The 26,936-nt window shown below is 35.9% G+C and overlaps 1 protein-coding gene across 2 annotated transcripts in view; it reads left to right on the forward strand.

The window, feature by feature from the left end:
* Window positions 1-26,936, forward strand: part of PKHD1L1 (PKHD1 like 1) — a 162,011-nt gene that overhangs the window by 43,592 nt on the left and 91,483 nt on the right. For both annotated transcript variants that reach the window (XM_040494266.1, XM_040494267.1), the window contains exons 21-36: window positions 953-1,077; window positions 3,881-4,044; window positions 5,229-5,401; window positions 7,375-7,522; window positions 8,021-8,175; window positions 9,981-10,103; window positions 11,019-11,124; window positions 14,522-14,632; window positions 16,432-16,596; window positions 17,573-17,694; window positions 19,511-19,643; window positions 20,353-20,548; window positions 22,618-22,760; window positions 23,168-23,272; window positions 24,860-25,048; window positions 25,806-25,976. In XM_040494266.1, coding sequence (XP_040350200.1) covers window positions 953-1,077; window positions 3,881-4,044; window positions 5,229-5,401; window positions 7,375-7,522; window positions 8,021-8,175; window positions 9,981-10,103; window positions 11,019-11,124; window positions 14,522-14,632; window positions 16,432-16,596; window positions 17,573-17,694; window positions 19,511-19,643; window positions 20,353-20,548; window positions 22,618-22,760; window positions 23,168-23,272; window positions 24,860-25,048; window positions 25,806-25,976 — 2,329 coding nt within the window. The remainder of the gene's footprint in view (window positions 1-952; window positions 1,078-3,880; window positions 4,045-5,228; window positions 5,402-7,374; window positions 7,523-8,020; window positions 8,176-9,980; window positions 10,104-11,018; window positions 11,125-14,521; window positions 14,633-16,431; window positions 16,597-17,572; window positions 17,695-19,510; window positions 19,644-20,352; window positions 20,549-22,617; window positions 22,761-23,167; window positions 23,273-24,859; window positions 25,049-25,805; window positions 25,977-26,936) is intronic.

Below are 26,936 nucleotides of genomic sequence, written 5' to 3' on the forward strand. Positions count from 1 at the left end.
TGAAATATAAGACAGGGAAAACTGCTTGTCATGTGAAATCATGTCACATTAGACAGGTACTGTGGTTCACATTCTGGGGCCTTGTGATTTCCTCTTCTGTTGGTTTTCAAAAAAAAAAAAATGAAAAAATATGTAATATCACACACACGTATTCTGCTTTATCTTATAATTTCAGAGAAAATTACTTGCACATGAATTTAAATATTAAAACAATTAAAAGTGTATAATCTCCTCAATATATTTTATTTATTAAGAAGAAACAAAAATGGATAGCCATCATAGAGTGATCTTGGGTATCCAGTCAAGGAGAAGTGAAGGGAAAGCATGAGTAGAGATGGGAGTTTTAGGATAGGTATTTAAGATTAGCAATCATAGTCTTGTTTACCCTTTCTCTGGTTTTAAAATTCTCAAGTTGTGATATACATCCTCAAGTTCTAAGTTCTAAATATATTTGGAATGCTTAAGATGTTGTAGACCATTAAGATTGGTATTTAACTACCATTTTACAGTGACATGCATCTTTACCTCCAAATGCTTAGCTGCATTCACATCCCAATTAATCTACTTCAGTGTTTATCTCCTCTTTGTGTGTTTGGGCTTTTACATCCACTGTAGAGTTCACTTAGAGCTGGATTTAAATTTTACGTTGCTACATGACTAAAGGGAGGGAATTATTTTCATTTTTTAAGGAAACCATATCTAAGAAAACAATAAGGAATTAATCCTTAATTGTAAGGTCGTTCAACTCCACTTCCTCTTCTAGAAAATCTTTCACAATTCTTCTATACCTAATTGGCTGAAATTAATTATCCCTGTCTCTGTGTTCTGAAATATTTTGTATGGAAAATTATCAATATTTATTTACTGGATTAGGTTGAGTTAACTTGAATTGCTATAAAACAACTTAAAGCTAAGATATTATTACTGATTTCTTTTTTAATTTTCTGTGTAGTTATGTTTAGCATACAAAGGATTCCTCGCACATTATATTGCTCTAAAATTCCAATACCAAGACAGAAGCAAGATTACTAGAAGCAATGATATACAATTTACCTATAACTTTACTAATGGAAACAAGTAAGTTACATTCTGTGAATGTAAATTGGAAGTTATAATACAGTATATAACCTGAACATAAAACAAACCCACTCTTTGTTAACTTTTTAAATTTTTTTTCCACTTTTTGTTAGTTTGGGTTTTTTTGTTTTGTTTTTGAGAGAGAGTATGTATGCACACGAGCAGGAGAGGGGCAAAGAAAGAGAGGGAGAGAGTCTTAAGCAGGCTCCACACCCAACATGGAGCCTAACACAGGGGTCAGTGTCACAACTATGAGGTTATGACTTGAGCCAAAAATCAAGATTTGGACGTTTAACTGACTGAGCCACCCAGATGCCCCACTTTTTGTTAGTTTTTGACAAATGCTGTGCAGCATAGATCTGACTGCCGTTTTCATGCCCTCTACATTAGCATCCTAACAGAAATAATTGTGGCAAAAATAAATAGATAGATTATGAAAATAAGAATTGGTCCAGTGTTATCATCACCCATGACCATTTGCAAGGTAAAACAATGGTAAACCTTACAATTTAAATCATGTATTATTAAATCTAATAATGTTCCCACTTACTGAAGGCAGGTAGAAAGAGACTCCTTTATCACAATATTGTCATTAAACTTTGATCACTGAAAACAAGGTGCTTTCTAGGTGTGAGCAGAGCAAATAAAATATTTCAATGACTATTTCAAAATTAATGGAGAAGAGACACTTTTTAATGCTTGGTTTGCCAAAAGTTAGACACATAGAAATGCAAGCAGAGAAGTATAAGGGAAGAAGATAGATGTCTAAGAAAGCTATCTAATGACTATAATTGCCACACCCTCAAGCACAAGTTAGTTCTGCATAATTACGTTTTGTTTTTTATTATTATATCTTCTGAAATTTGTGTCAATCCACTTTTGTATTTCCACATAGAACACACATACAAATTTCACACACAATAGAGTCATAATGAAGACATACACATGCACATATACACCTTTTTTATTTGAAAATGTGTTCTCCAGGTACATTTTGCTATAAACATTCCCTGCATGCCTGAATTGAACAGATTAGATTGACAATTTTAGTTTTGGTGAGCATCACCTGCATGCGTTTGACTCATTCACTGTGACGAGATTTTGGAACATTTTACAGATCTTGGTTCTTTCATATTCGTCAAAGCATCACTCACCATATTGCTAAATAGGTCTTTCCCTTTAACCTGCAATTTATCTGCTGTAAAATACATTTGATAAGACTGATGGGCTTCCTTTACCCTAAATGCTATGATATCTTTAAACAAGAATGTCATGATTTTCAGAGGAATAGGGTTCACTGGGTAAAATTATTGCCAGTCAAGGCAAAGTAAACTCCCCTGCTCCTATTGTGTATTTCTAAATTTGCTTTGATTTAGGTTAGACAGGCCACCATCAAGTAGATGTGTTAGAGTTAGATTATTTTTAGTACAATGTTAGTGTTAGAAGTGCCATTGCCCCCCCCCCCCCAAGAATTATGGTATAACCTTTCCAAAACAGTGATTTTTGTAGCTATAAATCAGGTTTCAAAATCTGGAAAGTGAAATATGATTTTCTTTTAGAAAACACTGTTATCTAGGGATGCCTGCATGGCTCAGTCGGTTAAGCGTCAGACTTCTGCTCAGGTAATCTCAGAGGTTGTGAATTCAAGCCCCGTGTCAGCTCAGAGCCTGGAGCCCACTTTGGATTCTGTGTCCTTCTCTCTCTTTGCCCCTCCCCCACTCATGCTCTGTCTCTCTGTCTCAAAAATAAATACATGTTAAAGAAATAATAATAATAATAAAACACTGTTTTGTAGCCACAAAGACAGTGTGCTGTTCACTTAAGTTTTGATATCATTTGTAGTCTCTTTTTTGTCTGATAAAGGGTCCTGTTCAGTATACTAAATTTTCTAAGTAGTAATTTCTTAAACTTTAGAATTATATAATTAGGGTAGAATTCTACTGAGACCCTAAGTGGGTTTTTTTTTTCACTTTTATTTAAAGAGCACTTTATCTTGCTGTAGTTCCACATATAGTTTTCTAAAAATATGTTAGTTTAAGCCAAGCTTTGAGGCACTGAGGTGGATCCCATGATGAATTTGGGAACCATGAAGGAAATTAAAAAAGTAGGTGCTCAAACAAACTAGTCAGTTAATAATTACAGCAGTGGCTGATATAAAGATTATTGTTAAATTGTGTTTAGTTATTTTGATGGCAATATTTTTCTCTTTGTTGCAAACTCTCATAGCTGAATTGCTTAACTATAACTCATAGAATTCCAATGCAGTTAATATCGAGTGCAAAATCTGAATCTAAATTACACATTTAAGGGGTAATGTGCTTTACGTAAATCACTCACCACTTTTATCTCATATCAGGAGACAGTGCAACTTTAGGGAGCTCTTTTGGGAGTAATAACAAGTTCCAGTTTTGCTTCTTGGTATTGAACTGAATTTACTGTTCTATCCTTGACATTTTTTACTAAAATAGTTTACTTTATTCTTGTGTCTTGTTTTTATTTATATGCTTGCTCTACACCAAGGCACATACTCCTTAATTTCCTTACCTATCGCTACAGAATATTTCACCTTCCTGTGCCTATTGCCAAGGCTACAAATAAAAGAAAACCTATATTTACAGTATACAACATTAAGTCTGTTACTACCAGTTCAAATTTCTGTCTGCTGTTTCTTGTTATGGCTGCACCTCTGTGCTAATAAAGTGCGTTTAATGGTCTTCTTGTGGGAAAAAAAACCACTTTTACTCTTTAAGAATTTAGTGCTTTTTTATAGTGTATTGGTTTACATTAATTAACCATATTTCAGCTGGACCTACACTTGCATAGACCTTCTGGACCTCATACAAGCCAAATACACTGGGACAAATTTTTCTCTTCAGAGGATTGGTTTACAGAAGGCATCAGAATCACAGGTTTTCTATGTAGACACAGTATACATTGGACAGACATCTCCAGTGTCCGCATGGGATGGTATGTTGTATCATTTCATATCGATTCAAAACCTCTAAATCTATCTTGTAGAAAAATCTTTCCAGGGGAATTATTGTTTACTTTACACAGAAACATTAATCTCTAAATATTTGAGTCATTCTTTTATCTGAATATTATTATTTAAATAATATTATTTTTTATTCTAAGGATAAATGTACTCTTAATGAAAACTTTGTCATTATGGCAAGAATTAGTCTTTCTAGTCCTGGATTCTGTTTATATATATATAAACTGTGACAAATATTTTCATTTTGCTTTGTTTGATTTTTGAGAAACTAATCACAAAGATATGTGTTCCTAAAAGGCAGCTATTGACATTGGCATCTGTTTGGTAGGATTAAACTGAATATTTTCATGGACATCATGGTGATAATTAATAATACTATAAATGAAAAATTTATTTCTGGTAGTCTAAGCATTGTTTTATAGTCATGTCAGTAGACTCCTACATATGAGCTGTGATAATAAAATAATTACAATTAAACTGTGATCTTTAAAAAAATCAACCTAATTCTAAACAGTCACCTTTAACAGTGACTACTCACATTTTTCAGAGAAATTTTAAAATCCTTTCCTTTGGAACTACTTTCAAGTGCAAGGTCAAAAGTCAAGTGGTTAAAGTTAAATGTACTACTTTAGAGTCACTTCTTTTGAATCTGCTCTCACCAGAATTTACATTCTAATTAGTGGAGCACATATATAAGACAGCTCACTTGGGCTCAGATGGATGTTGTAGTTCAACAGATAGCATGCATTTAGCACCTACCATGTGCCAGGCACTGTACTAGCTACTAAAGAAATTGCTGTGGACAAGACAGCCCGAGTCCTGTCCTCATGGAGTGCATGTCTTAGCACTGCATTCAGGAACCTAGGACAGAGCAGAGCTAACAGGCCCACAGAAGGCTGCATGAAACCCAGGGTTTGGTGGCTTTTAAATATTTTCTTTTACCTGATAAAGCTCATATTTTGACAGACTTTAAAGCTTTATATTCTAGAAGTAAAAGTTTGCCAAGCTCCAAAAACTATTTGTCTTAAGATCTTCTTTCTAAAATTTGATTCTAAACAGCTATTCCTATTCCATGACATGGATATTATTTGATGATTTTCTTTTTTAGCAGCAGAAGCTATGAAATTTTATTTTCCATTTATTCCATGTTCTTTAGAAATCCCAAAGAGAAGACTTCCAGCATTAGCAAATAAAGGGATATTTTTAAAGAACTTTCAGGTGAATCAGACCAAAATTAATGGATCAAGTATTACCAACCAATATTCTGTCACCATGACTTCATATAATTGCAGTTATAATATACCCATGATGGCTGTGAGCTTTGCACAGGTAAGCTCAGAATTTTGCAACTTACTGTTTTCAATTTATGGAAAATTAGCTTTGATCTAATAACCTTTTTAAAAAATTTTTACAAATGGCTGACATTCAGATGGAATATCTTTTAATAGGACAAGATAAGCATATAGCATCTGACATTCAGATGGAATATCTTTTAATAGGACAAGATAAGCTTATTCTAAGCATAAATGAAGAGTTAGAGGCTTGTTAGACTTGAGCATGAAAATTCACTTTAAGCATTAAGAAAGTCTTTAAGAAATATGTCTATGGGAAAAAACAAGGGGAAACTGTCTTAAGAAACAGATTTAACTAGAATTTTCTTTGTTGACTTAAAAGGAAATGCTATGGGCTCTTTCAGTAAAAGTTTTGAACAGAGATTGTTGAAAGAAAATTTGAAATTCTGCAATATGTTCTTAAATGTTTCTGTTAGAAACACCACTTTTTGCTTGTATCAAAATTGGTACTGGGAGGAAAAAGATAGGTTTCCAGAATTCCAAAAGGACCTGAATAATTTTTGTACTGCTTGCGTTATTTATAATAAGATCAGTATTAAATACTATAAATGTAAGTATTTTAAAATGTAATGTCCTCCAAAACTATCCAAGGAATTAATATAATTTTCCACAGTGAATCAAAAACAAGTATAATAAGCTCTAGATTGGAGTTAAATAGTAATTAAATATTTTTGTGAAAGTCTCAAAGAGTGTTTTGCTTAATGATAGTCTGATTCTGTGATTAAAAATACAGGAAAACTCTTAAGTATTCCACAAAAGTTGCTTTACCCTATGCTGGTGCAATGTTGTAATCTTAGTATCTTCAAGATGAAATGTCTTGTAAATATGTTTCAGTCGTTTACTCTTAGCTGCACAACAGAATGTAGTATCAGGGGTTTGTGTTGTTAAATAATCAGTGACATCAGCTCCCATTTTTCAAGATTCCTCATTAAAATTGGTAATTGTATCCTCTAGCTTTTGTTATTCAGTCAAAGTCAAATTAAGGAATATGGGACATATGTTTGTGACCTTTTTAAAAAAATTCCAGTGAAAGATACACGCAGTAATGTGCACATCTGTTAAATGTTATTTGTATTGATAAATAATCCAGTATGTGCTCTTTTGCATCTAGCTGCTTCTGTTTGATATTATGAGATTTGTGTGTTGCATGTAGCTGTAGTTCATTCTTTGTCATTGCTTTACCGTATTCCGTGGTGTGAATATACCACAATTTAACCATCCTGTTGATGGGCTTTTGTCTTATTTCCAGTTTGGGGCTATTATGAATAAAGCTGCTGTGAACTTATGTCTTTTGGCAATTATGTTTACTCTTTTCTGTGGGCAGTGAGGCTTAAAGTTTTAAATTCCACAAGATTCACAGACAACCGTGAGGGATCTGAAGCAGGAAGATGTTATCATTTTCACTAGTACAGTCACTGTGTATGAATTTTTATAGCATGTGTTGCTTTTGTCAATTGATTGGCACTCAACGTTAGGCAGGTTTTTCTTGAGTCTGGATCAGAATCTGTGCTGATTATATACTTCAGTATATTGTTAGTTTTCTAGTCCCCATATGTTATTTCTCCAAAGAGATTTTCAGTTTTTTGATAGCAAAGACTTCATCTTATGTTTCCTTGCCTCCCCACAGTGATTAGCACTGTACCTTGAATGGGATGCCTGTTCAATAAATATTTGTTCGTTGAGTGATGGAGGGTACACTCTGAATTAATGAGGTATTACTAAGGTTCCAGCTGATTGCTGCACAGATGACTGAGTTGACTTTGGCCTCATTATTGCAGCTTTGTAGGTATGGCCTGTGTTGATTTATGTGACTCTCCTTAATGTTCTGAGGAATCCTGAATACCTGAGGCTCATTTATGTCATGTCACAGGATTGTATGATGGTGAAATAGAAATCATGTTAGCTGTTGTTATGTTTAATCATTTTATCAATATTTATTTTGGAAATTAGATAATCACAAATGAGACAGAGAATGAGTCTGTTTACAGAGGAGATAATTGGCCAGGGGAGTCAAAGATTCGTATTCAGAGAATTCAAGCCGCGTCTCCACCTCTAAGTGGCAGCTTTGACATTCAAGCTTATGGACACATTCTCAAAGGTATATGACAAAAGTTCAGAACGGTTGGACAATGCCAATCTAGGCAGCCATAATAAAAATTTTGGTGTATTTCTTTCTAATATGATTTCCCTACATAATTTATATCCTTGAGATTATGTTAGTGACATAAAGCTAAATTATCCAGAACAAATTATATTTTCACTTTTTCTTTATTGCCTCACCAGATATACCAGGTTACATTCCCAAAAGTTTGTTTTTCTTTTATGTCCCCAGCTTATAGGTTCTCTATAAAGTTAATCAATAATCAAAAATAAAAGTTTTTGAGCCAGAGCTATCATCTGAGGTACGTTACTCATGTAATTTTTGCTTCCAAGAGATTCATAAATTCTTGGCCTAAATAAGACACAAATTATTTTTACTATATTGGAGGAGGACAGTTGGCTTACAATATGTAGCACACACTTCATGGATTTTAAGGGTGAAATCGGTTTGTATATTTTTGACCCCTGCTATTTGCTGTCCCTCTGTTGAATGCAGGCCTTCCCGCCACTGTGTCGGCTGCAGATTTACAGTTTGCTCTCCAGAGTGTGGAAGAAGTGGGACGAGTCTCAGTAACACGGGAGGGAACGTGTGCTGGATACTCATGGAACATCCAGTGGAGAAGCACACGTGGAAGGCAGAATCTTCTACAGGTTCCCTCCTCTGGCTTGGCTTTTGTTTGTTTGTTTGTTTTCCATGTGTTGCTGGCTTATTGCACCTTGCCTCATTTTTTTTAAAGAATTGGAGACTGTCTATATTTAAAAAATGCAAACTATAGACTAAACATTAAAAAAAGAGAAATTGAGGGAAGATTGTTCTAAGTTAAGTTGATTCGATGTTCTCTTTCATGGAGAATTGCTGTAGGTACTTTATTTGCTGTCCCCTCTGGAAAGAGACCAGGGATATGTGTTAGAAGACCCTTGATAGGGGCAGGAGGAGCCCAGGCAGGGCTTATAGGTTATCCTGTGTACCCCCAGGTAGTTCCTGTGGTAAGCTGTTATCTAATTACCTTTGCTTAGTTAGAGTGTGAAGGGGGTCAGAGGAGAGGAGTTGGACACAGAGTATGTGAAGGAGAGGAATCTAGAGGAGTCTGGGGGCTCAGACTGTCAAAAACATTAAAAAGATGATGCTTTTGAGTGATAGTAAGAGTGTGAGGGAGGAAATGGTCTCTCTCGTGCACTATTGGAGAGAAAGTTGATTCGTATGATCATTTTAGGAGATTATTTAGTAGAATCTGAATATAGATACCCTCTGATTTAGCAATCTCAGCTATATAACTGTATAATACTGAAATAATAACACAAATATGAAATGATGTAGGCACAAAAGTAGTCACTGTGATAGTATTTGTAATAGTAAAAACCTAGCAACCTGGCCCCATCAAGAGAAGAATGGTTGTTAAAATGACACAACATTAGCCTGAATACCATGAAGCCATATATAATGTAGACCCACATGTATTCACCTGGAAAGGTGTCCATGACAGAAGGTGGAAGAAAATACAGAATTCTATTTATGGGACCATTTTGAGAAAAGAAAAAAAAAATGAGGAGAGAGGGGAAACAGGAGACCAAAAAAAAAAAACCACCCGTATATAAATGTAACATATGATGTACCTTACATAGACTATGGGTGTGCAGAATAGTAACAGTCATAAAGATATGGAGGTAATTTAAGAAAACACATGGTCTGGAACTAGAATTAGCAGATTCTGTAGCTGAGTGGCTCTAGTGACTGGTCTTCCTCTTGGTATCTCTGCTGATGTCTGTGCATTTACCCCCTTGTCTCTTTTCTGACCAGTCCTTCCCTGCTTGCTCATCATTTCTGCTTCTTATCACCACTTTAGCACACACAGGGCCCAGCGTGGAGACTCCTGTCTCTTTGCTAGCCACTGTATATATGAGAAGGCTGGCATATTGGCAGAGGGATTTTGAAATAACCAAGTTGTATGTATTGATTTGATTTTATTCATTTTTATCATTGGCAAAAAATATAATTCCACAAATGGATGAAAAACCAGGATAATCAGGGGTGAAAAATGCTGAAGGGGAAAAGTTGACTCTCAGGTGGAAAGAGGTATAACTCATTCAACTATTCAAAAATCATTTATCAGAATGGTCACATTTAGGACAATCATATAACATTTTGAGAAAATAAAATTTAGTAAATTGATTTTCCTTAGACATGCTTTATTCTAACAATTCAGGTTGATTTTAGTCATTCAGTTCAACTTGTAATTGATGTAATATAATGCAGTCATGTTAGCCCTTTTTGGGGGGGGTAGATTATGTTCACTTTGGAAGAGGCTCCTTTTTCAAAAAATGTGACTAAAGTGCTTTTTTGAATGATTTTTTTCATCTTTGACTTTTATTCACTTTCAACCTTGCTTAATTAAAAAAAACTAGTACAGTCATATTTATCATAGCCTTTCTAGTAAAATAATTTTGTGTAAAAATAGATTAATGATTCCAATATTATTGGAGAAAAAGCTAATATGACAGTTACGAAGATAAAAGATGGTGGCTTATTCAGACGGCACATACTTGGAGACCTACTTCGTACACCCAACCAACAGCCACAGGTATTTCTGAAACTTTTCTCATGACCTGTAACATAATTTTAAATATGTACCAAGTTTGTAATACATTAAAGACCTGTTTAAACAGCAGGAATGATGTCTTTATTTTCATCTGAATATTAACTCAATAATATTATTATGACTTTTGGGAAAATTACCTTCCTTATGATAAAAGTGTGGATTTCTAAGCTTGACCACTACCTGTTAGAATTTGAAAATATGCTTTTTAATTTAATCTTTAGTTATTCTGTGAAGTAATTATTAACATTCCTACTTTAATGATGAGGAAATTAATATGTAATGAATGTAGGTGACTTTCACAAGAGCATCCTTTATTGTCCTTCATAGCACTAATCACTGCTAGGGCGTAATATGCACTTACTTCTTTTTCTTTATGCTTATTTATTTATTTTGAGAGAGAGAGAGACTGAGAGGGGAAAGCACATGTATGTGTGCACAAGCACAGGAGAGGCAGAGAAAGAGGGAGAGAGAATCCCAGGCAGGCTCTGTGCTGTCAGCGCAGAGCCCAATGTGGGGGCTCCATTGCACAAACCAGTAGATCATGACCTGAGCTGAAATCAAAAGTCAGACACTTAACTGACTTAGCCACCCAGGCACCTTGCATTTACTTAAAAAAAAATTTATAGTGTGACTCTCTGTCTCCCCCCACCACTAGAATATAAATTGAGTGACAGCAGGGATGTTGTGTTTAATGTTGTCTTAATGCATTTTAACACTTAGAACTGTGCCTTTGCATACGAGGCACATGTGCTGAATGAATGGTCAAAGCAGAGAGTATAGACTAATTTTTGAAAACAAACAAGCAAACAAAGAAAACCCCATCATTTGTTTAAATCTTATGTATATTCTCCATAGCTGTGCTACCCGTTCTCTGTTTCTGTGTTTCATTATTTGAAGGTTGAAGTCTATGTCAACGGAGGTCCAGCTAAGTGTTCAGGTGACTGTGGATTTACGTGGGATTTAATGGCGACTCCAGTAGTCCGGGCCATAAACCCATCTCAAGGTAATCTCCGCTTTTTAACTTGGAGTAGAGTGTGGAAGACGAGTAGCAAAAGTGTAAACTAATAATGATTTTTAAATATACTGGTTTCACCACCTCAGGCATGCAGACATTGCTACATAGTTTTAAAAAAAATCTATCAGAAAGCTGTGGAAAGAGCATTAATTACTTACTTTTGAAAAACAAATCACACTTGAAGTTGGACTCGCCAGTCTACTTCTCTAGTTTCACCACGTTAGAGTCGGGTCTCTAAAATTTCACTCTGACGAGGCATTTTTGTGAAATTCTGCTTGCTAGGGTATTAACAGGAATCTTTCGTCAGATGAGACCACTTTTAGGAGATTTAGTACTAAAAAGTTGGTAATGAGACAGCTGCTGTTGAGTAAAAGAAAATAATTAGGTCCTAGACTTGAGAATTAGAGGAAAACACATTGCCAAGAACTCAGTCTTGGATGACACATTGTACCATATCTTCATATTATGTAATTACTTTAAAAACGTGATTACTCTTTGTGTCTGAACTCCCCAGCACGAAAGTAAATAGCAGGAGCTAAAGATTGCAAGGAGTGGCTTTTCTTTTCAGTCAGAATGCTAAACTCAGATGGTATAATCACAGATTTAATCTTGGTAGCTAGTAGGAAAATTCATCTGCTAATTATATATCACCAAAAAAAAAAAAAAAAGAAAGAAAATTTAAAAAATAACTCATCTTTGTGTTGAAAGAATATGTTCTTCAGACTTCTTTACAGTAATGATATTACTTTGGGATAATCCATGTTACATGGGATCAAAACTATCAAGTATAAAAATTTGATGAACTTTAATTTGGTTGTGGTCCCTTGATATTTATATTTTTACATCTATCCTTGTATCTTATAATGAATTTCCACTTTTATATGTACTTCCTGAAAAAAACTGTTTCTTACTCAAAATAATTAACAATCTAAATTGCTTTTTTGCCATATTTTGATAAATTTTAAAATAATGAAAAGATAAGTATAAATAATGCTGTAAAAGACACCTATCTTCTCTTCACTGAAAATTAATGCAGTTAACAGTTTGTCATATTTACTTCCAATTATCAATTTAAGAAAGAAAATTTTATAGGAACAGCTAAAGTCCTCTTGAAACACAATCTCTGGATCTAGTTCCTAAAGATCTCCCCAGAGGCAGTCACAATAATTAATTTTGTGTGTATTCTTCCATGCCATTGTTAATACCTTTTGTAAAGAACACACACACATAAGGTAATTTTAGTGTTTTTAAGCTTGTGAAAGAGATGTTAAAATGTAAACATCAGAGAAATTACGCTGTAAATACTATTTGCATCTGACTTTTGTCATTCAGCATTCCTTTTGAGAAATATATATATGTTTTTATGCATAGCTAATTTGTCATTTAAAAATACTTCATGAATATACCAACTTATTTTTGTCTCTGTTGATGGACATCTAGATTGTTTACAAACTTTTGTTTTTACATATAATTGCATTGAGCTTTGTTGTACAAATCTCCTAAGGTGTACATGCTAGAGCTTATTTAGGGTACATGCCCAGAGATAGAATTGCTGGATAATAATTGAGTATGTGTGTATTCAGCTTATTAGATGGCCAAATTTCTCTCCAACATGCCTGTACTTCCAGCATATGTGAGAGCACTGTATTCCTCACATCGATGTCAATACTTAGATTATCAGCCTCCTAATTCTGGTCAATCTGATGGGTGAAATAAATTGTCTTATCATTGTTTTAATTTGTCTTTTCTCTGATGAGTAATGCATGTAAGAATCTTCTTATTGGTTCTTGGACATTTAGAGTATTTCTTCTGCAAATTGCTTGTTAACATCCTTTATTTATCAGATTGTCTTTTTTCTACTGACTTGTAGCTGTGTGTTTTATATTATGTTTACTGATCCTATAGCACATCTTCTCCCAGTATGTCACCTGCACGTTGTTTTAGTATCTTGTTTATGGGAACAGTCAAATCACTGATTTATTCCAGTTTATTTATCTTTTCCTTTATGGTTAACCATGACTTTTCAATGTTATTTAAGAAAACCATCTGTACATTAAAGTTAAGGTGTTTGATTATGTTTTCTTCTAAAATTCAAGAGGTTGACATTTTTCATTCTTAGCTATTAAAATCCATGTGGAATCCATCTTGTATGTGATGTTATATAAGTAGGGCGACTATACCACTTATCGCCCAAATCTGGACACGCTTTTTTTTTTTATAATATGTGAAGTTTATTGTCAAATTGGTTTCCATACAACACCCAGTGCTCATCCCAAAAGATGCCCTCTTCAATACCCATCACCCACCCCCCATCAAGCCTCAGTTTGTTCTCAGTTTTTAATAGTCTCTTATGCTTTGGCTCTCTCCCACTCTAACCTCTTTTTCTTTTTCCTTCCCCTCCCCCATGAGTTTCTGTTAAATTTCTCAGGATCCACATAAGAGTGAAAACATATAGTATCTGTCTTTCTCTGTATGGCTTATTTCACTTAGCATAACAGTCTTCAGTTCCATCCACGTTGCTACAAAGGGCCATATTTCATTCTTTCTCATTGCCATGCAGTACTCCATTGTGTATATAAACCACAATTTCTTTATCCATTCATCAGTTGATGGACATTTAGGCTCTTTCCACAATTTGGCTATTGTTGAGAGTGCTGCTATAAACATTGGGGTACAAGTGCCCCTATGCATCAGCACTCCTGTATCCCTTGGGTAAATTCCTAACAGTCATAGGGTCGGTCTATTTTTAAGTTTTTTGAGGAACCTCCACACTGTTTTCCAGAGCGGCTGTACCAGTTTGCATTCCCACCAACAGTGCAAGAGGGTTCCCGTTTCTCCACATCCTCTCCAGCATCTATAGTTGGACACTCTTAAGAATGAATGGAAATAACAGTTATGAGTAAAATGCTGAGACAGAGGGTGTACCCTGGGAATATCTCAGCCACTTGAGGATGCATATTACCCCAGACAGAGGAAGCTTATTTTATCACAAGTGGAAAGTGCCCACAAGTATTGTGCAGTTCATCTTTTTTCTCATTAATTTGTGATGGCAGTTCTGTCATACGATAAGGTATCATGCAGGGATGCCTGTTTAATTTGTCATAATGATAATTTTCCTTATATCATTCCATACTTCAGACAGATATTCTGCTGCTAATCTCTATCAACACAGATTTAAAATATGAACAAAATATAGAGCACTTCAATGGGAAAAAATTTACCATTGGTAAATATGTGTCTGTTTTCCCTGCTTATTTACCAGCTTATTGTTTATAGCCTTTAGATGAAAATAGGCTTATTTGTCTCTGCAAAACATTTGACTTCATAACAACAGATTCTTTGGTTTTTTCTTTTTCATATTGTTATTTAAATTGATCATTTTCAGGATCCTTTGAAGAAAGCACAATTCTAACCATAGTAGGCTCTGGATTTTCCCCCAGTTCAGCTGTATTGGTCTCTGTTGGACCAGTGGGTTGCTCTCTTCTTTCTGTGGATGGTAGGTCCTTTGTAAAATTATTATTATTACATTTAATTGTTTTTCTCATAAGAGAAAGTAGAGTCAAAGAGCAGTATTAAAATAGTCCTTCTGTAGAGTACCTCTGGGGACATGAAATTGGCAAACTTCTCTGGATAAATGCATTATGGTTTTTTTTTAATTTTTTAAATGTTTATTTATTTTTGAGAGAGAGACAGAGTGTGAGCAGGGGAGGAGCAGAGAGAGAGGGAGGCCGAAGCAGAATCTGAAGCAGGCTCCAGTCTCTGAGTTGTCAGCACAGAGCCCAATGTGGGGCTCAAACCCAGGAACCACAAGATCTGACCTGAGCTGAAGTTGGACGCTTAGCCAACACACCCAGGCACCCCAAATGCATTATCTTTTTAATCTTTGGTTATGACCACAAACTAGTTCTTTCAGTGTTGGACAGTGTGTTTTATCCCTTAACTGTTGATTTTTGTTCTTTTTCCTGTATAAAGTGATTATATAAAAGCTTTCCTTCTTGAGGTGCCTGGGCGGCTAAGTCAGTTGAGCGTCTAACTTTTGATATTGGCTCAGGTCACGAACCCAGGGTCGTGGGAGCCGCATGTTGGGCCCCGTGCTGAGCGTGGAGTCTGCTTAAGATTCTGTCTCTCAATCTCTCTCTCTTTCTCTCTCTCTCTCTCTCTCTTTTCCTCTGACCCTCCCCTACTCACATGCACATAAGTGCACAAACTCTCTCAAATTTAAAAAAAAAAAAAGCTTTTTTTGGTGTGTCTCTGGGACACAAAAATATAAGAGACACCACTCTGGTATTCGATGGTGCCCATGCTTTGACAGTGTCACATTAATAATCAGCAAAGAGACATGGTCATCCTCCCTGAGTTCGAGTCCAACAAAATCTCTATCCGTTAACATAAAATTTCAAGATTATTCACATTTTTTACTCTTGAAAAAGTGAGAGCCATGATTGTGTATTTCCCTAAATATTACCTTTCATAATTAATCCTAGGTGTTTTCCTTAATTTTAATAGGATTATATAAGCAAATGTATCTTTCATATAATTTGTTTTTAATTCAGATACTCTATGCATTCTTGAGATCTAAGTCAGTAATGCATCTGTATTACAAATGTGCATATATTCTTCTGAATGAAGTGTGAAGGATAGATTTTCATTTAGTTTTGGATCACCTTTCTTGATGAAACCCGATATTTTACTTAACATAAATCACATATTGGACCAACAATTTTAGAATTATTGATATACATGATTTTACAGATTAGGATTTTAAAATTACTAGTACAATAATCCCCTCCCACTTTTGGGGGGCCACAGTAGAAATCAGGAGTAAATTGTTCACTTGGCTTTTATTATTATTTCACCTACCTTTTTCTTTTTTTTTTTTTTCAACGTTTTTTATTTATTTTTGGGACAGAGAGAGACAGAGCATGAATGGGGGAGGGGCAGAGAGAGAGGGAGACACAGAATCGGAAACAGGCTCCAGGCTCCAAGCCATCAGCCCAGAGCCTGACGCGGGGCTCGAACTCACGGACCGCGAGATCGTGACCTGGCTGAAGTCGGACGCTTAACTGACTGCGCCACCCAGGCGCCCCTCACCTACCTTTTTCTAACAGTGTCTGAGTCATAACATCAGATAGTTTGTAAAAACTTTCGCCCCATTCGTATATGAGTAGTTTTCCTCAGATATATTTCTTGGGATATAAAAATGAAGCCCACTATTTATATTTGCAAATGTAAAATTTCCGTAATTTTATCTTACAAAAACATTTGTTTTATCATGTTTTTCTTTTGCTTCACAAGAAAATGAGATCAAGTGCCGGATTCTGAATGGCAGTGCTGGACATTTCCCAGTTGCTGTGTCCATAGCCGATGTTGGACTAGCACGGAACATAGAGGGTGAAGTACTCTACTTCATTTATCAGAATCAGGTCTCACACATCTGGCCTGCTTCTGGGAGCCTGGCAGGTAATAGTTAATTGTTCTAAACAAAGAAAATTGCATACATTTCCATCATTTCGTTGTACTGTTTCTAGAACAGGGTGGAGGGAGAGGAACCCAAAGCCCCCTCATATAGAACAAAGGAGACTCCCCTTTTGGAAAGCACAGTAATTAAATGGCTGACTAATTCTTTTGTTTCTTATGAAGCACAAGTCAGGGTGACTGCTTATACTTACATCTTAGGTTATTGAATTAATATCATCAATTATTACATGTTTCTATAACAAGCTCATCAATTATGTCAAGGTAAGATTTATTAGTTATTATTCTGCTTACCAGCTGCTCCATTTGTAACCACAGTCTCAATGGAGCTACTTGACCCAGAAAAAGTTCCAGGAACAAATCGGGGAAAGGAAGCCTGACACAGAAGATGAAAAAAAAATAACCCATTTTTCCTGTCCTGCTTCATTTCCCTTAGTTTGGGATTTTTGCCTTGGTCTTGATCCTTTTGGTGTGTTTTGTGTTTTTATTTCACTTTATTTTATTTTTATTTTGTTGGGATTATTTCTGAGTTTCCCTTTTACTTAGTGATAATAAAATTTGGGATTTGGTAAGAGTCTTAGTTGACTTTAATTTCATTGAGAGTCTTAATTCACTTTCAGAACACAAAATGGTTGAACATATAAAACCAGCATAATTTCTCTTTAGGATGAAGAAGACACTATAGAAAATAGCAGTTGACAGTAATGCCCCCAAACAGATGTTGGTTTGCAAATCTGTTATTTCATTAAATCACTTAGCCTAGTTTCCATTATGGTTCCGGACCTCAGAGCTCAGGCTGTACTATGTGGCAGTGATTACACACACCGAGCCTAGTCCTTGATCTATTTGACGACCCATCCATTGGATGATAAGAAAATTCTTGAAGGATGAGTTAGATTCTTGCCAAAGTTTCCTTTTGGTATTGTTGACCTGTTATTGTTGTTGTCATTTCCTTATGAAGGTGGTACTCTTTTGACTCTGTCTGGATTTGGTTTTAATGAAAATTCAAAGGTGTTAGTTGGAAATGAAACCTGCAATGTGATTGAAGGGGATTTGAATAAGATAACCTGCAGAACACCAAAAGTAAGACATCTGATTTTAGTTGTTGTTGTTTTTTTTTCTGAAAACTAATGAATTAAGGGACATCTCAGGAGAAGTTTAAACAAGGGACATATTTACTTAGGAACTGCAGCATTATAGTAACGTTCCTTCACAATTATTTCTTCAACATCTTTCTGCTAAGATCCAAATAGGAAGTATTATATCCACATTCTAGATACCTAACATTTAGAAAGACAGACATAGAAACCAATACTAAACAGTGTGTTCGATTTGAAATAATAGAAGTAGAAACAAACTGGGGGTGCCTGGGTGGCTCAGTCCGTTAAGCGTCCGACTTTGGCTTACAGTTTGTGTGCTCAAGTCCCACATCAGGCTCTGTGCTGACAGCTCAGAGCCTGGAGCCTGCTTCAGATTCTGTGTCTCCATCTCTCTGGCCCTCCCCAACTTGCACTCTGTCTGTCTCTCAAAAATGAATAAATGTCAAAAAAAATTTTTTTAAAGAAGTAAAACAGAGTAAAAATAAAATAGAGTGAGGAGAGGCTGTCAGAAGAGTTTCACAGAAAAATAGATGGCCTATCAGAGCTTGAAGGATGAAAGAGAGTTGATCAGGTAAATCTAAGTATGAAAGAACCTTAGCACTAACAGTCTAAAAAAATTCAGAGAAGCAAATCTTTTGGTTTTTTTTAAGGACTATATATTTTAAATGTGTTAAAGTTTCAGTTTGTTGATAATAAATAAATACATAAATCTAATACCAAAAAAACACCCCCATGTGAAGTTCCTTGTGGAATATTGCATCTTAGCACTAAATTGTTGTTCTTTCTCTTAAAAAATAGTGTTTAAATTTAAACCAAGACTCTTGTTTGTTTATTATGTGCACAAAGATGCTGGATACGGTAATTAACATTAAAAAAATTTAGCAGACTAAGTGGGGGTATTATGTAGTTGAAATCTATAGGAAGAGTAAATTAGAACATGTGTTGGACCGAATGATGATGAGAATCTGGAGGATAGGGTAAGTGAAAACATTGTTTAGATTTTGTGTTTCAGCTAAAGGCTGAGTGCGCATTAAGCAAATACTACGTGCTGGAAAAACTGTTTTTCCTAATTGGGAAATCTGTAGGTCCTCTATCAATGAGAACACCAAACGTTTTTCTTAGGGGTCCAAGTATTCGTCTTGGATTGTGAATCCAAGTCAGCAAAAGATATAATAATGTGATTTGTCAATGAAGAGGAATAGATTACATGAGTGTATTTTAAGAGCAAAATGTCAAAACTTTTAGTATCTTATGCTTTATTAATTTAAAAGAGTCACTTGTCCAGAGCATCCTAACTATATTGCAGAGCCCTTAGGAATCCAGTAATATAGATACATTTAAGTTGGTCATAACCTCCCTCAAAACCAGTACATCATGTACCTTTATCTAAAACATTAAGGGGCGCCTGGGTGGCGCAGTCGGTTAAGCGTCCGACTTCAGCCGGGTCACGATCTCGCGGTCCCTGAGTTCGAGCCCCGCGTCAGGCTCTGGGCTGATGGCTCAGAGCCTGGAGCCTGTTTCCCATTCTGTGTCTCCCTCTCTCTCTGCCCCTCCCCCGTTCATGCTCTGTCTCTCTCTATCCCAAAAATAAATAAACATAAAAAAAAAAATAAAACATTAAAACACATAGCCTGCATTTGACACCACAGCTTTCTAAATATCTGAAAATTGATTCTGATTCACAACTTTGAAACAAAACATCTTCAGCAGTTTATTTTGAATGGTTCTAGTTGTTTTTAGCCATCAGATTTCTTCATCTCAACATTGAATATTTTCTAATTTTTTTCTTCTTATTTCAGAGAACTGAGGGTACAGTTGATATTTCAGTTATTACCAATGGATTTCAAGCCTCAGCAAAGGATGCTTATAGTTATAACTGTTTGCAGACCCCGGTTATAACTGATTTTAGTCCAAAAGTACGAACAATACTAGGTAAGGAAAATTTTAATGAGATCAGTCATTTGACATGTGCATGAAAGATATATATGTATATGTAAGATGCATGTTTGTAAGATATATATACATACGTCATCACACATACATATACATCACATATATAAATGTAAACTATTTCTAGAAAGGTTTTTGAAGTATAGTTTCTCCTGCAATTTTTTTTATTGTTTATTTGTTTTTGAGAGAGAGAGAGGGAAATCAAGCACACATGGCGGTGGGGTAGAGAGAGGGGGATACAGAGGATCCAAAGAAGACTCTGTGCTGACAGCAAAGAGCCCAATGCAGGGCTCGAACTCAGGAACTGCAAGATCATGACCTCAGCTGAAGTCGGACACTTAACCAACCAACTGGGCCACCCAGTTCTTTCTTAAAGCAAAACCAGCCACAAGTTCTATTAGTCTATTTATTATTTCACTTTGAACATGTGTGATAAGGAGAAAAATATTAAGTTTTTTGGAAAGTACTTTGCCATCTTTTTTTTCCTCTGTGAAACAATTAGATATGAATTTTATCTCCATATGGCAGATATCAATTCTTGCACTGATTTTTCTTTTGCCTCTGCAAGCATTAGGATTTCCTAAATCTGATGAAAGATAAGAAATGAGTTCACTTACTTAATATGCAAAGTTTATGCCACATAATAAGTGGAATCTTCTTCTAAAACTTCTATTCTCTTTTAAAATAATAGGAGAAGTTAATTTAACAGTTAAGGGTTATAACTTTGGCAATGAACTCGCACAAAACGTGGAGGTGTATGTTGGAGGAAGACCCTGCCAGATTTTTCACTGGAATTTCACAGATATTAGATGTCTTTTGCCCAAGTTGTCTCCTGGAAAACATGGTATCTATGTAGAAGTCAGAAACTGGGGTTTTGCATCAACAAGGTATAGTAATGACCATAAACTCATGGGGTTGTGGGACACATGGGGCTAACAGCTTTGGGATAAGAAAAGAAGTAGCCATTCATCTTCTAATATTTGCAGTTGCTTTCTTCACCCATCTGTATCTCCTTTTGCAAAAGATTCTGAAAATATAAAGTGCAATACGTGCTTAGTTTTGAGAACGATTCAGATTATGTTGTAGGATTCTCTGTAGAACCAGATCTGTGTATATATCACATATTTTCATTCATTCTGGAAATACTTACCAAGCAGTTAGTTACTTGTTCAGTGCTGAATTCACAGTGCAGAATAAGAGGGACATGTCCTCTGCCATTAATAATACCCACAATTTTGTTGGGGAGGCAGATTTCAAACACATTACATCAATAAGTTAATTATAAGTATGAAAGAGGCTATGAATAAGAGCTTGCAGGTCTGTAAGAGCATATAGTAGAGAGCACTGACTTTTCCTGAGGGACAGGAAAGCATTCTCTAGAAGGTGACAATTAAGCCAAGAAATGGGTAGGAGCTGGCCATCTGAAGGAGAGGATGGAGAGAATCTTTCTCCAGCTTTTTCCTGTAGGTAACTTCTCACTATTTTCTTCCTGGAAGCTGTTTGTTAAAATTTTGAAGTAAAATTTCAGTGCTGGCCTAAGGAAAGTACTGGTTTAAATACTTAGAAAAAGAGAAAACTAAAATTTAGGAATTAAGAAAAAAGCAGGTAAAGCTGAAGTCAGAATAGGAGGCGAGATTATCGCAGCAGAATCTTGAGGTGAAGGAAGATGAGCAAGAGCAACCACGAACGAACCCCAGAACTACATCCCCCCCTTTGATTAACAGGGCAGCTGGTTTGTGCTTTTGGCGTGATGGAGATAATGAATAGAATTGATAGCATACAAAGCTGGGTGTTTCACTGGCAGTTTAAGAAATACCAATCCAGGGGCACCTGGATGGCTCAGTGGGTTGAGCATCCCACTCTTGATTTCAGCTCAAGTCATGATCCCAGGGTCGCGGGATTGAGCCCCGTGTTGGCCTCTGCACTGGGCATGGACCTGCTTAAGATTCTTTCTCTTGCCCTTTGCGCCTCTCCCCCCACCTCTTCCTCAAATAAAAAAATAAAAATAAAGAAATAAATAGCAATTCAGTTGTATAGAGGAAGTGAAATAAAAGTTAATACAAAGACTCATTTTACTTATGGTGAGAGCTAGGATGTAGGAGTCTACTTCTATGTATCAGGTCAGAACAGCATGACCTCCTCGGAGACACATCGTCTGTAACAACGCAAAACAAATTTAAAACTCTTATTGAAATAGTGGGAAGGGAGATCATGACAAGTTTCCAACATATATAGAATAATAAATTCAAATTAGTTGCATACAACTTTTATTTCTTTTTTAAAAATTTTTTATATGTTTAATTTTTGAGAGAGAGAGAGCATGAGCAGGAGAGGGGCAGAGAGAGAGGAGACAGAATATGAAGCAGGCACTGTGCTGACAGCTCAGAGCCTGACATAGGGCTCAAACCCACGAATGGTGAGATCATGACCTGAGCCAAAGTCAATGCTTAACCAATTGAACCACTCAGGAGCCCTATTTCTTAAATGAAATGTATGGAATTTCATTTCTATACTCTTACAGATCATGAGTGCTGCCTTTATGTTTTACTGTAATGAATATGTAAAATATTTTAAAGGATATCATATATTTCTTGTGACCTCAGTTCTCATAACCATATTTATTTCACAATATTTTAAGTTCCTCCATCTGAAATTATTCTGCCATGGGATTTTCAGAAAACTAATTTTCATTGTTAGGGAAAAACTATTATTATATACATTATGATTATATATATATATGTTATATGATTTATTATTATACATATACACACATACATACAAATCATCCAACCAAATTAAAGCCATGATAATTATCAGATTATCTAGTTTGAAAAAGTAATGTCTAATTAAATATTCGACTTCTTCCTCCTTTGAAATGAGTCATATTCTAATAAGAGCTTAGCAACAGGACGCCATGGAAAAGTCACTGAAACATCTACCAATTTTTCTTTTGCAGAGATAAGTTAAATGCTTCTATACAGTATATTTTGGAAGTGACCACCATGTTTCCACAGAGAGGCTCTTTATATGGTGGAACTGAAGTCACTATTATGGGCGTGGGGTTCAGCACAATACCGACTGAGAACACTGTGCTCTTAGGTAAGAGTTTCATCCTCACCAAAGAGCGTTATCCCTTTTTCTCACTGTAAAGGATGTGCTTATAGGTGCTGAGTTATTACACAAATACTGTTCAATCATGGAAACGTTATTTTTCTATTAGTGTATAAAAAGTTAAGTGTGGTTAAGGTAGTAAAGAGAAATTGAGTAACTTTTTTAATTTTAATAAATAATTTACATTTGATGCATATAAAACACTTTAAAAAGCTAAGGTCTCTGTTGTAAAAACAATCAGTACACAAACATGATAACTATCAGAAAAATATCAGAGATCCTGCTACATAATGTGGAGTTTTTGTGGCGCCTTTACTGTTTACTACTTATACTTCATTTCTATATTTTACAAAAAATATTTGAGAAAAAATTTCCCCCATCTTTTTTCTTTCTAGGGTCCTTCCATTGCAGTGTGATTTCATCATCAGAAAATGTCATAAAATGTATTCTTCATTCAACAGGGAATACATTTAGGATTACCAACAGTGGAGAAGATTCAGGTATCAGCCAACATTTGTATATTGTAAATAATGGAAGCACTTTACCCTGATATTGATTTTATTTTCATTTATTTAATACTTCAAAGTATTCAGAGAATAAATATTGCTATTTCTTTCTATAATTGGTCAGTAATTTGTCTATACTTTATCTCTTTGACATAGGGGGCTACATATAGAATGAGCCAGTGGTAGACTTGAGTCTAAAACGCTAGACTACAGGGGCGCCTGGGTGGCGCAGTCAGTTAAGCGTCGACTTCAGCCAGGTCACGATCTCGCGGTCCGTGAGTTCGAGCCCCGCGTCAGGCTCTGGGCTGATGGCTCAGAGCCTGGAGCCTGTTTCCCATTCTGTGTCTCCCTCTCTCTCTGCCCCTCCCCCGTTCATGCTCTGTCTCTCTCTGTCCCAAAAATAAATAAAACCGTTGGAAAAAAAAATAAAAATAAAACGTTAGACTACAATTGCCAAGATGAGGAATCACCATTCGATTTTATTGCAGTCCCAAACCTACTGAGTGTCTGTTGTTTGTTATTGGTCATAGGTCCCTAACTAAATATTCAAAATGACGTTATATAGATTTTCACATGCCTCTATGCCTGAGAAAATTATGTTTAAAAAATTGACCATAGGGGCGCCTGGGTGGCGCAGTCGGTTAAGCGTCCGACTTCAGCCAGGTCACGATCTCGCGGTCCGTGAGTTCGAGCCCCGCGTCAGGCTCTGGGCTGATGGCTCAGAGCCTGGAGCCTGTTTCCCATTCTGTGTCTCCCTCTCTCTCTGCCCCTCCCCCGTTCATGCTCTGTCTCTCTCTGTCCCAAAAATAAATAAAACCGTTGAAAAAAAAAAATAAAAATAAAACGCTAGACTACAATTGCCAAGATGAGGAATCACCATTCGATTTTATTGCAGTCCCAAACCTACTGAGTGTCTGTTGTTTGTTATTGGTCATAGGTCCCTAACTAAATATTCAAATTGACGTTATATAGATTTTCACATGCCTCTATGCCTGAGAAAATTATGTTTAAAAAATTGACCATAGGGGCGCCTGGGTGGCGCAGTCGGTTAAACGTCCGACTTCAGCCAGGTCACGATCTCGCGGTCCGTGAGTTCGAGCCCCACGTCAGGCTCTGGGCTGATGGCTCTGGAGCCTGGAGCCTGTTTCCGATTCTGTGTCTCCCTCTCTCTCTGCCCCTCCCCCGTTCATGCTCTGTCTCTCTCTGTCCCAAAAATAAATAAACGTTGGAAAAAAAAATTTTTAATAAAAAATTGACCGTAGCTTTAAAAAAATATTCCATGTGACATTTCTGAACAACTTGTTATTGACTTTCTGATTTTTTTCAAACTGTTTATTGATCATCAGTTTTGGAGGTGAGTGGCTTATTTTTTTCCTTAGCTTCTCATGATCATACTTTCCATTATTTCTGTTTATTTTTGTTACATGTTTAAATTATGCACATAAAAAATTTAGGATGTTAGCCTAAAAGAGTTTTTTGCTAGTAGCTGTACAAAAATGCAATATTTGCAAAGATAATTATTGAGAATTTTTACTCCTTTTCCTTTTTTCTTTAAAAATGTGTTTCAATTCTTGCTCCTAGTACATGGATTAGGTTATGCCTGGTCACCATCAGTCTTAAATGTATCTGTGGGAGACACAGTGACATGGCATTGGCAAACACATCCATTTCTCAGGGGAATAGGATACAGGGTTTTCTCTGTATCCAGTCCTGGAAGTGTAATTTATGATGGCAAAGGATTTATGAATGGAAGAGAAAAATCTGCATCAGGTATGTTTCCACTTTGTTGAATTTTGTGTTATGTTTCTTTTTCCTAGATATAATAAAAGGATATTGTTTATATTTAAAATACTTTTGTATAAATAATATGTATAAATACACAAATGATTTATTTGACATTGTATTGCTATAGTAAAAATATTAAAAATTTATAAACCTATTATAAGTGAATGTAAGCAATGTATTTTGTATATCAGAGATGATTTCTGATATCAGAAATGTCTTTCTTCATTCTGGAATAACCAACCAATTGAAAAAGTATTGCGATAAGCAAAATACAAAGAAAACTGGAGTATGTTTTAATCACACCAAACTGGTAGCAAGTAACAAACTTCTGTTGATTGGAATCAGCTTTAAAATCAGTATTTCTCCTAGAACAACTCAGTGTAAAGTGTACTGTTATATATATATAATCACTTTGAACTTTTGCTCATGAACACAAAGTATTGTTTATTTTTCACTGTATGTTGAGTTTTTCTTTAAAATTTGGTAAGTTATGCCATACTTAATGTGGTTTTCTAGAAAAATTAATGCTGGCTCTTGTCTTCCTGGAATGTAATTTCATTATACAAGATGGTGTTTTTATAACCAGTGAATCATTTTTTTTACTACTTCCTGTTGAAATGTCATGCGCATGAAAAATAATAAACCTGTCATCTGCATGTGTGTTTGAATGATCATTTGAAATTTCTTTTTGAGGATGCATTAATTGCTTATATTTATTACATACAATCTTATTTTATGGCAGGTTCATTTTCTTACCAATTTACTTCACCTGGAATCCATTATTATAGCAGTGGGTATGTTGATGAGTCTCGCTCTATTTTTCTCCAAGGAGTCATTAATGTTTTACCAGCTGAAACCAGGCACATTCCCCTGCACCTGTTTGTGGGTAGCACTGAAGCTACATACGCTCCAGGTAAGAGGGTTAAAGATGGAAACTCTGTTACTCCAGTGACCGAGGGTGTATGTGACCTTTCTGGAGGAGGAGGCTGATGACTAGGTCTAACACTGCTTCTGTCTCTGACCAACCACACGACCTTGAATAAATCTGGACTGTTCTAAGACTGGAATTTGTTCTATAAAATGAGGCCCATGTTAATGTAGTCCTACCATTCTCCCAGAATCCTTGTGTGCCTCAAATGAGATGTAGTGTGAAGAAGTTCTGACACTCTGAGGGCACCTGGATGGCTCAGTTGGTTGAGTGTTGGCTCATGTCATGATCCCAGAGTCAAAGTCTCCAGCCCTGCATTGGGTTTCACACTGAGTATGGAGCCTGCTTGAGATTCACTCTCTCTCTTTCTCTCTCTCTCTCTCTCTCTCTCTGTCTCCCTCCCTCTGTCCGTCTGCCCCAGTCATGCTCTCTCTTTCTCTCTCTCTCTCTCTAATAAAAAAAAAAAAAAATGGGCCACCTGAGTGCCTCAGTCGGTTAAGCATCCAACTCTTGATTTCGGCTCAGGTCATGATCTAATAGTTTGTGGTTCCAGCTCCATGTCAGGCTCCGTGCTGATAGTGCAGAGTCTTCTTGGGTTCCCTCTCTCTCTCTTTTCTCTCTCTCTCTGCCTCTCTGCCACCCACCCCCACTCACACTTTCTCTCTCAAAATAAATAAACTTAAATAAAAAATAAGGTTCTGACCCTCTGTATGTGCCCCAAAATATATTAAGATGTGAAATGATGTTATTGTTTTATTTTCCCTATAGAATCTGGCTTTAGAAACATTGAAAAGGAAATTATTTTTATTTTTTTTGTTTTTTTTTTTGTTTTTTTTTTTAATTTTTTTTTCAACATTTATTTATTTTGGGGACAGAGAGAGACAGAGCATGAATGAGGTAGGGGCAGAGAGAGAGGGAGACACAGAATGGGAAACAGGCTCCAGG

The sequence above is a fragment of the Herpailurus yagouaroundi genome, unplaced genomic scaffold (assembly GCF_014898765.1).
Source record: "Herpailurus yagouaroundi ecotype Mexico unplaced genomic scaffold, PumYag 186, whole genome shotgun sequence".
Taxonomy (NCBI): Eukaryota; Metazoa; Chordata; class Mammalia; order Carnivora; family Felidae; genus Herpailurus; species Herpailurus yagouaroundi.